This window comes from Pyrus communis, chromosome 16 (genome assembly GCF_041283825.1).
Source record: "Pyrus communis isolate YQ-2024b chromosome 16, ASM4128382v1, whole genome shotgun sequence".
In the NCBI taxonomy this organism is placed as follows: Eukaryota; Viridiplantae; Streptophyta; class Magnoliopsida; order Rosales; family Rosaceae; genus Pyrus; species Pyrus communis.
In genome coordinates this window covers 16498984-16509684 of record NC_142580.1, presented here as the reverse complement: position 1 = coordinate 16509684, position 10701 = coordinate 16498984, and the positions used below count along the sequence as shown (strand labels likewise).

The window sequence follows — 10701 nt, the reverse complement described above, 5'->3', positions numbered from 1 at the left end:
AATAACAAAACCCTGCCCTGACTCCCTGTAACTAAAGCCGCCGTTGTAACCCTAACCCTTAAGCCTCTTCTCTCTCGTTCCCTACTTCCCTTCCGGCCTTCCCTGCCTTCAGTTCTTCTTCTTCAGTCTCGCGCAGCCTGAGGCCCTAAGCCAGTGAGCCTCATCTCTCTCTCAATCTCTCAATCTCTCACACGGTCACACGACTCACACCTTGCCCTCGCCGCGAGCGCCAGTCTTTGATCTCGCCGTCAGCTTGTTCTTGCCGTGGCTATCATTAGGCCTCCAGGACATCATGCGGAACAAAACAAAGCTATGGGATTTTGTCTGTACAACAAAGGTATGACCTGCCTTGTAGTTTCCTTTTATTTTATTTTCTTATGAAACGTGGAATACTTGCAGTTTCCTTTTTTTTTAGCTGGGACAGGCCATTTCTGTTCTGGGTTTAATCTGAAATTTTCTCATTTTTTTTTCTCTAAGCCCATTTTTTCCCTCACAAATTAGCTTCACATTTCCACACTTTCCCAATGAGTCTCTGATCCCACTTTCCTGCATTGGTTCTATAAACCTGGGCTCAATCCTCCCCAACCCACTTCCCTATAAAGATGAAGTCTTCAACTCGGCTGGACTCGGCTCTGTTCCAACTCACCCCAACTCGGACCAGGTAATCCTTTTCTTCAAATCAAATGAGTCTTGAATGTTTTTTTATTTTTTATTTTTACAATAAAGGCTGGATTTGGCTTTTTTATGCAATTGGTATAGTATTGGGTTATATGAAGTTATGAGCAATGTCTAAGTTAGAATTTTATTATTTTTTGGATGGTTATTCTTGTTGTTTTAGAATTGGATCTTTTGGTGTTTTATTGGATATTTATGTTATGTGTCTGTTTTGTTATGTCATTGCATGTGTAAAAGTGTTTGATTATTTGGTACTCAATCTTTTCTGAGTTGCTTTGTTATTGTTCAGTTTGCATACCTTGATGAATTATAGTGTCTTAAATTCATTTGGAGCTACATTTAGTGGAAATGTGCAGATTTATTGATCGAGAAGCCGTATTTGTACTCGAATCTAAACAAGGAAAGATTTTGATGAAAATGCACTATTTGTTAGTTGTTGTCTGCTTTGTTTCTTGTTTATTATACGTAAATGTGATTGTGAAAGTTTCGAAGATGCCATACTGTTCATCATTTTGATATTTTCTGCTCCTAAACCTTCGTCTTGATAGGTGCGATCTGGTTATATCCGCAAATGGAATGACGGAGAAAATAGCTTCTGGTTTGTTGAATCCGTTTCTGTCCCACTTGAAGACTGCGCAAGAACAAATGGCCAAGGGTGGTTATTCAATTATTCTTGAGCCTATGTTTAACATAACAAAGTTGAAGTTAGATTCCATCATGTAGTGTTTTGTTAAGATGTGCTGCTTGGGATTCCTTTGTTCTTTTCTTGAATTTAAGTTTCCTACAAGGTTTTTATTTACACTTTTCAAGGATTCTGTAATTTTCAATTTTCTAACTTCTATCATTGTATCAAAAGTTATCACATTGGAGCTTGTAGTATGTAACTTGTTTGGTTGACTTGTCTTGCATAAGATCAAAGTTCCTAATTTTGATGACAGTATGGTGTTGTGCTTTTTTCAGGCATGAGTTTGGAAGTTTTTATCCAGCTAATGGTGACGGCTTCTATACTATGATTGGAGAAGGACCAGGAGCAGGATACAACATTAATGTCCCCTGGGAAAATGGCCAGTGTGGGGACGCAGACTATTTTGCAGTTTGGGACCATGTTTTGGTTCCTGTTGCCAAGGTGTTTAATCCAGACTTAATTATGGAGGCATGGGTTCGAACCCTCATGCCTCCAGGATTTGTGAGATTATTTTTAATTTTTTAATCTTTTTAACAAAACCCTTAACTATAACCCTAACCCTCCTCCTCCTTATTTTTCATTTCGCCTGGCCTCTTAATATGAATGTGAACTTTCATATTTCCTTTTTTTTTTAATAATTTTGGAGGGAGAAAAAAAAAAAAAAAAAAAAAAAAAACTGAAAAAAACCGAAACCGAACCGAGAAAAACCGAACTGAAAAAAAACCGAACCGAAAAAAAATTGAACCGAACCGAACCGAAATTTCGGTTCGGTTTCGGTTTTGAGAAAAAACCGAACCGATTAGAACCGAACCCAGCCCTAGCAGTAGGTGAAGGTTCCTACAATCATGGCTGAAAAAATAATCAAGATTAAGATCGTCGTTTTGGAAAAACTGATTATGTGATGATATTGATGAACTGGTTTGTAGCATAAAATTCCTCATTAGATTCCTTAGTGCAGTGGAGGAGCATGATGATAACGTGTTGTTGCCTATTTAACTAAAAGGGAATAGAGGGGTGCAGCCAAAGAGAGAGAATGGAGAATTGTAGGGATTTCTTGTGCGTTGTTATTCCCCCCACACAGTGCTTTTATTATAAATTGTCCTCCAAGTAAACACATTGTTATATGGAAAGAATAACTAGCAATCGAATCTATCTAGAATTTACACAATCACAATCCCGAATATCCATAACATAATTAAATTTATAAGGTAATCATAGTTAGTTAAATGGACACGTGGTACAATTTTGGAGGGGAGGTAACGGTTATCTTGGATTAGGAGGTGAACAAAAACACACTCCTGCATCAAACTATCCAAAAAACAACACACCATCAACCTTCAAAACTTAATCAAGATAGTTACATGTCAAAGCTCTTCAAGCTTCTATCAACCTTCAAATTTAATGTCTTAACCAATAAAAAGACAATACTTGGAAAATGAAATCATTAAAATTTGAAGTGGCTAGTCCTTTCGATTTAAGTCACTTTACAAAAATTCAAAACCATCATTGATACTAATTAATTGCAGTTTAGTTTGTTTTAAACATTTTTTACTTTTGTTTTTGTAAAAATCAACACAACCGACCATTGCGATTTGAGTCAGCAAACTTTAGTACTAATTTAGGGCTGTTGTGCTTTTCAAAAAAGCAGTTTATTTTATAACTTTTTATGTTAAAGGTGTTTTTTTTTAATTTTTTTAATTTTAATTTTGAAGTACATCGATATTTTTATACTAAGATCATGAGAGTTTAGTTAAGTCATATAATGAGCAACCTAATTTGATATCGAATTCACCATTTACGAGATTCGAACTTAAGACCTCTCACTTTTAAATTAAGAAAAATACCATCAAATCGTAATACTGAATGATATGTTAAAAGGTGTTTGATAAACTTAAAAAAAAGTAGATGCTTATGAAACTTGTGGTGATCGACAATAGCTATATGTTGTTTTGAAAAACTGTTTTTTGTTTTTTGTTTTTTGTTTTTTGTTTTTTTTTTTGTTTTTTCAAAATATACGACAACCGACAACCTTGTCTTCCTTCAATTGGAGAGATTTTTCAGTATGACTGGTACATAGGATAGTACACCACGTGTCATTATACAAATAGTGGAATATATGAGCTAAAAAGTTAATAAATTAAAAAATAAAATTTCTCACTACTTCTATTAAAACACGTACTATACTATTTGTATTCTCGTTTCAATGAAAAATTTCTCTTCGATTGGCCAAGCTTTGAATTCAAACCCTTAGGACCTTGTCTCCTCTTTCTCCCCAAACTTTCTCCTTCGCTCTACTTCGTGTCGCATCTAACCCTCATGACCGTTGGGTTCAAATTGTTGTCATCCTTTAGATCGAAGCCTGGCGACTTTCAATTGAAGGCTTCGAATCGTTGCCGTCCTTTTGATCGAAGGCTTCGAATAGTTGCTCTCCTTCGTACCGAAGGCTACGAATCATTGTTATCCTTTCGATCAAATTGTTATTGTCCTTCAGTTCAAAAGATATTGATGCAGGACAGAACTAAGGGAATCGAGGAGAGGGGAATAGATAACCTGAGAATTACTCGACCATGGCAACGAAATCACTCATATTTCTACGAGGATAAAACCTGGGAATTACTCGACCAGGGGCAATGGATTCACTCACGTCGGTAATCGTGGATTTACTCGACACGACCAAGTCTCACACTTGATTTTAAGGAGGAGAAAACTCACTTTCTTCTTAGATTAACTTTAATTCACTAATTTCATTACTTTAAGGATACATAAGGAGCCCTTTAAATAGGAAAATTGCAAAGCATTGGTATACTAAATATTTAAGAGTAAGATAGTTACTAGGCAATTCAATTAAAAGAGAAGGTCACAAAGGTTTTGAGAGATGAGAAGTTAATAAAGCCTTAAATATATTTGTTCCCCATGCACTGCATCATTCTACTCTTCTCGAAAAGACTTGTCCTCGGGTTTTTATGGTTTTTAATCTTGATTTGAATTTAGGTTTTCAACCTTCCCAATGATATGTCATCGGTTCTAATGTCCCCAAAACTTGATCTTTAACAATGTGCTGGAGAATTAAAAAGCAAATTTGAACAACTCCTTCATCACTTGGTCGTGACCACAATTTTACATACATGTAGGTTATTGATGAACTTAACATTGGACTATATCAATCTTCTCATCTTGAAAAAATCCAAATCCTTCATATTCTGAACTTTCCAAGCTACAAATATCTATCAAAGCATGTTCTTCGACATTCACTTCAACGTTAGCAACTCTTTGGATAGGAATCATCAAAACACCATCCTCCGAATACTCATCATATGGTAGGGGTAAATTCCAATCAATTCTTTGTGAATAAAACAGATCTTCCTCCATAAATATCATACTAGAGTGGCTTTCATATACCTGAATATTATTCATTGGAACAAGATGCTAGTATATCTCTTCGTTGAAAAAGAAACCGCGCCTTGTAGATTTTGCACAAAACGTACACCTTTCACTATTTGCTAGCAAATTGCTACAAAAAAATTTGATTGAGGCACTATCTGTTCTGTTGGAAAGTGGACTCCTAGACCTTTACAATGATAGGTAACCTTCTGGGTGACTCGGACAAAGAGAATTGAAATTTGAAGAAGTGTAGAATCAACAACACGATTTTTTTTTCCTTTCAACTCCGCAGCGAAGAACTTACTCTGATACCACTTGATGCAGGACAGAAGTAAGAGTATCGAGGAGAGGGGAATAGATAACCTAGGATTCGCTCAACCAAAAGCAACATAATCACTCACATCTCTACAGGGATAGAGCATGTGAATCATTCGACCAGGGGCAATGGATTCACTCGCGCCACTAATCGTGGATTCATTCAACATGACCAAATCTCACACTTGATTTTAAGAGAGAGAAAACTCTTTCTTCTTAGATTAACTTTAATTCACTAATTTCACTACTTTAAGGATACATATGGAGCCCTTTAAATAGGGAAATTACAAAGCATTGATATACTAAATATTTAAGAGTAAGATAATTACTAGGCAATTCAATTAAAAGAGAAGGTCACAAAGATTCTAAGAAATGAGAAGTCACTAAAACCTTAAATATATTTGTTCCCATGCACTGCATCAGATATCTTCGAATCATTGTCGTCCTTCAGATCGAAGGCTTCAAATTGTACTACTTGTAGTTTACTAGTCATCCAATTGCCTTACACGTTGCACAAAACGCCTGTAAGAATCCCAGATCAATTTGAATTGTATTGCTTCCTTCTAAATTCGAGATAAGATATAGTTTGCATCCCATTTATCTTGTATAAGAAAATATCATGATAATTCAATAAACTATTAAGAAATTATTATGATTTAAAACCGCAATATTACCCCTCAACAATAATTAAAAAATTATCATAACATCTCTTAGTCTGGAATCATGCTCACTTAAGAACTTCAATTGCCCGAACCAATGATTTAATATTGGGTCTAAACAAAAACCCTGCTATACCAAATTAGTCCTTAGTTGAATGGATGTCTACACATATACAAAACACAATATTAGAAATGTGTTGAGCTCTTGCATGACGGTATGAGTTCAAATCTCATTGGTGACTAATCTAACACATAATCTAATAAAACCTATCGTTTGAATAAAATAAAATTTGCCACTCAGCACCTGAAAATGAGAGTTTTAAGTTCGAATTTTATGGATGGCGAATTCGATATCAAATTAGACTGACTTAACTGGACCCTTTGTAAAAAAAAAAAAAAAAAAAAAAAAAAAAAAACAGTTAAAACTTCTCAGATTAGGGGTAAATGTGAAAATCCATAGCTATTGAAGTTTCCCTTGCATCGATTCAAGGCACCACCATCACCGCAGGTTACCCTCACTTTGTTTCCCCTTCAATCTTCCCCAAACAGCACAACTAACAAGACTCGGCTGAGATTCTGAATCAGTGAAACGCAAAAGCAGCTCCGAAAATGACAGAGGCAGTGATAAGAAATAAACCGGGTATGGCGAGCGTGAAGGACATGCCGGTTCTGCAGGACGGTCCGCCGCCGGGTGGATTCGCTCCGGTCCGGTACGCTCGCCGGATCCCCAACAAGGGTCCCAGCTCAGTGGCCATATTCCTCGCCGCCTTCGGTACCTTCTCTTGGGGCATGTACCAGGTCGGAAAGGGCAACAAGATCCGCAGGTCTGAGCTTTTTATCTTTTTCACATTTATTTTTAAATTTGATTATATGGGTTTTGTTTTAATTTTTTTTAATTTTCCTTTTCGTTTCATTGATTTTTTTTTTTCCAATTGTGTTAGCATTCGTATTTTTTGTTTGATAAATTACTGTAATTTCCGATGTTTAGATTACAATTTGTGGGGTTTTAATTCCTATTTATCAATTTTTGGACGCATGGTATGCAAATTGTTAAATTCTTCATTGTTGAGGAAATGTGAAAAGTTAGATGATATGCAGGATGGTATATAGATTACGGTTAATTTGGGTTGATCTGAGAATTACGTAAAAAGAGCATTTTGGATGAAGAGGTAAAGGGGAAGAATTCAGGTTTAGCCGTGTGGTCAGCACATGGTCCGAGAGTTTTGGTTCTATGCTCGACTACTAGGGTAGTCCGTTTGATACTAGCGAAAATAGACACCAATACATTCATAATGTGCTAAGGGGCTCATTTTGCGGACTTTATTACAATGTTAACAACTAAGAATAGTATCGGATAGCTTAAATTCCATATTTGGAATGATTTTACTTAGCATTGCCTTTTTTATCCGGATGCCACTCTGTGTAGTATCCACAGTATTAATAAATGGAGGTGCGGGTGCGAGTAACAGCCGGATAGTATTAAGTTAATAACTTATCAGTAATGGCGTCCTCAGACCCTTTGCTCCCTATTTCCGTATAATCATCCCCACTCCATCTGCCCCTTAATCCTCTTCCTCGCCTTGTTTGCACAGGTGTTTGTGATTTGATGCCCCTCCTCCTCCCACATCTCCTTCCACCCACCAGTCACCAGATTGGCGCCATAACCAGCCGTCCCAACTCTAGTAACCATCCTCTCCCCAATCTACGCTTATTGGTGCAGTGTTGATGGGTGTGCTAACTTAGCCTTGCATAATCAGAATACGGATTGATCTAGTGTATCATAAGACCCGAATAAAAATAAACTTGGAGGCATGTTGAAATTGTGTGCAGGATAAGTGTTCAACTAAGACGAAGAATCAGAGTAGAGGTTTCTCTTTAGTTTCATTTCGTATGTGTTTTTCTGTGCGTTCAAATAAAACCAAAAAAATAAAAGAATGGAAGATGATGGTTTTCACTCCTCTTTTTTAGTGCTAAGAATGAGAAGGAAGTCAATGCAGAGTTAAAAGCCTCTACTTTTCACTTCTTTAGTTACTCAAGAAGTTAGTTTCAATTTTTTTTTTTTGTTTGTGCTATATAGACTAGGCTGTTTAGTCTATGTTTTTTCATATGTAAATAAGGATGTTTGTGGTCGATGCCTTGACAAATCCAGAAGGTGGAAATTCTCGTGCCTTTTCATGTTGTTTCTTACTTGTTACATGTTACCATTTAATTTGTATTGTCAGTTTTGATCCTTGGAGCCAATTGGCAGGTGTTCTTGGTTAGTTCTTCCATCCACTTTTCTTTCCCTGCAGCTTCCTCAGCGTTTATAGTCCTTGCTTATTGGAAGGTTTTCTTCAAGTCAAACATTTGGCTAGGTTACTCCACTAGGTTGTCATGTGTCTATTTTGAATACATCGCATGGGGCTTTCTCCACAAGATGTGAATAGCTATTATAAATTAAATTATGTCTGTCAAATTGGATGCTTCCATTGGATATGTGCCCTCTTAGATTTTTGATGATCATAAGACGGTGATTTTTGTTCTTTGGGATGAAAATGTTTGGATGAGTTTCTAAGTCTTTTGGCTATTAAAATCATTTCGTGGACTTGTGGTATCCAGGAGATTCGTATATGTTGACTTTTCATAAGATAATTTAAAATATGGTTATCTTCGTGACTATTTGGACAGCATTGATTATCTTTATTCGGACATATTTTCTTAAATTTCATGCTCTTGACTTTAATTTTTGGTCAGGGATGGGGTTAGGGTGGAAGATGGAAATATCGATTTGCTTAAATTTCATTTTACACCTTTAGGAGAATGCTTGGTTTTGTTGGGGCAATATCCTACTCTTTTTTCCTGTCATAGTAACAAGTAATTGATTATTTGGGTAAGCAGAGCCAACTATTTGTTCTTGTCGAGGATTTCCTTGATATATGGTATATTACAAACTTAAAATTTGACTCTATGTAGGGCGCTCAAGGAAGAAAAGTATGCTGCTCGCAGAGCAATACTGCCGGTGCTTCAAGCTGAAGAAGATGAAAGGTAATCTGATTATATTATTGGTTGTCCCCTTCCAGTCATGTCATGCCCTTAATCTTCATCTACCTGAATTCCAAGTAAACAGATCCGCTTATCTGTCTGTTCTGTTTCTTCAGATATGTCAAAGAGTGGAAGAAGTATCTCGACTATGAGGCTGAAGTCATGAAGGACGTGCCTAATTGGAAAGTTGGTGAGAGTGTCTACAACTCTGGAAAATGGATGCCCCCAGCAACGGGCGAGCTCCGCCCTGAAGTTTGGTGATTCAGTTTTCAACTCCAGTTGCGTCTGCAGCTGGCTCCAGTTGGTTTGTTTTGTCTTATTGCATGGTTGCTTTGGTGGGATGTCATAGCTCTGTTGTGAAATAAAAATGCAGCAGAAAACCCTTATTCACATGTTTGCAAATACTACAACAGTAATTGTCTTATTTTATCCCCTTTATCATCATTCTCTTCTTCATTACCTCAGATTAAGAGTTAGCACAAGTAAGACTTTGTTCAATGCGGGATTTCAATAAAATGTTTACTGATTGTAGCAGACATCGAGTCATGAGATGTCCGTAAGCGCTATTTGACGATGCCTAAAACAGGTGATATTTTATCTGATTGTGTTGAACAAATTTTACTTCAGAAAGGGTTAGATTACTTGTTACATAAGTATGAGTGCAGCCGGGCAAACTCCGGTAGCGGATTTGATCCCATGGATTGAAAAAAATACTCATACGTTTGGGGACACCTAATTAACTATTGCCCTGAGTGAAGATGAATAATGGGCAATTGAGGGATACAAAATCTTCAGGTCTCAAGGGAAACGGAAAATACTAGTGTACAAAATAAATGTTTCGTATTAATGTAAATGTAGGGTTACAATCTCTGTTTACAGTTTGAATCCTCTGATTCGATGTCTGGAATGTAAAGTGTGTGTAGGGGGTGATTGATCCAAGGGTCGTAATAACTTAATCTTGGATGAACGGATGCCGCAAGGGTTTGGCTTGTGGCGATGGAAGAATCATTACATGTAGTCGTGCTTGATTCTTCACGAGTTTGACGAAGAACACATAGAGGTTTTTTAGTCTTTTTTATGTTGTTTAGGAAGTTGTGAGTTTGGGGGGCTTGAGAGATTTAGTGTTTGGATGTGAGAATGACTTTTTTGGACCCCTTCTTTGTCTTGGAGCTTCGTATTTATAGGCTCTCCAAGCTTTTCCTACAAAAGAACCAAGATTTGATTTGTGTCTTGTTTCGTGATTTGACTCAATCAATTAATATTTGATTTGACTTAAAATTAATTAATTTGTTTACTTTAAATTAAAATCAAATAATTACTTTCCGCCAAGTATTGACACGTGTCCCTCTTGATGACTTGTCCGGTTTTTTATGAGTTACATGCCATGTGTACAATTTGTGAGACATATGTTGTGTGCCACGTAAGCCCTAGCATGTCGAAATTTAATGTGTTAGCAACATTTATTTTATCCAAAATTTCCATGTTCACAATAGTCTCGGCTTGGAGCTTAAGCATTGTTTAGAGGTATTCTGGTCCAGCAATCGAACTACACCCAGAAGGTGTTGCGAAAGCTTTAACGATAGAGCGAAGCCTTGGAGTACTCATAGGGTCGCCTGAATGTTAGATGAAAAATGAGATCCTTTCCATCCTAAAGATGATGAGGAAGAGGTTTTGGAGCATGAAGTTCCATACCTTAGTGTAATTGGTGCTTTATTGCACTTAACTCAATGCACTAGACCTGACATCTCTTTTAACGTTAATCTTCTAACAAGATATAGCAACACACTTGGTGTTAAAGACATCCTTCATTACCTTAAGGGTACTTTGGATTTGGGTTTATTCTATCAATATGCATCTTAGAAGAGATTTTTTGGTATGTTAATTATCTAACCCGAACAAGGCATGTTCTCAAATGTTTATGTCTTTACCGTTGGAGATACCGCAATATCTTAGAGGTCAACCAAA

At 36.7% G+C, this 10701-nt stretch overlaps 1 protein-coding gene and 1 long non-coding RNA gene across 2 annotated transcripts; both read left to right on the top strand.

Annotated features, from left to right (window-relative positions):
- LOC148690052 (uncharacterized) lies at positions 1-1912 on the top strand. The gene is made up of 3 exons (XR_015957996.1): positions 1-337; positions 603-661; positions 1224-1912. It is a non-coding gene; the product is annotated as an uncharacterized LOC148690052 (long non-coding RNA).
- Positions 1913-6187: 4275 nt separating this feature from the next.
- On the top strand, positions 6188-9180 carry LOC137731071 (NADH dehydrogenase [ubiquinone] 1 alpha subcomplex subunit 13-A). Its single transcript, XM_068470142.2, has 3 exons — positions 6188-6539; positions 8668-8739; positions 8853-9180. The coding sequence occupies exons 1-3, from the start codon at positions 6325-6327 to the stop codon at positions 8995-8997; spliced, it is 432 nt and encodes a 143-aa protein (XP_068326243.1). The 5' UTR covers positions 6188-6324; the 3' UTR covers positions 8998-9180.
- Positions 9181-10701: the final 1521 nt, after the last annotated feature.

Bases quoted from the DNA above. Each gene is read 5' to 3' on its own strand.
- LOC137731071 (XM_068470142.2), top strand. From the start codon at position 6,325: ATGACAGAGGCAGTGATAAGAAATAAACCGGGTATGGCGAGCGTGAAG. The intron at 6,540-8,667 runs GTCTGAGCTTTT...GACTCTATGTAG, and splicing joins AAGGGCAACAAGATCCGCAG to GGCGCTCAAGGAAGAAAAGT. The intron at 8,740-8,852 runs GTAATCTGATTA...CTGTTTCTTCAG, and splicing joins CAAGCTGAAGAAGATGAAAG to ATATGTCAAAGAGTGGAAGA.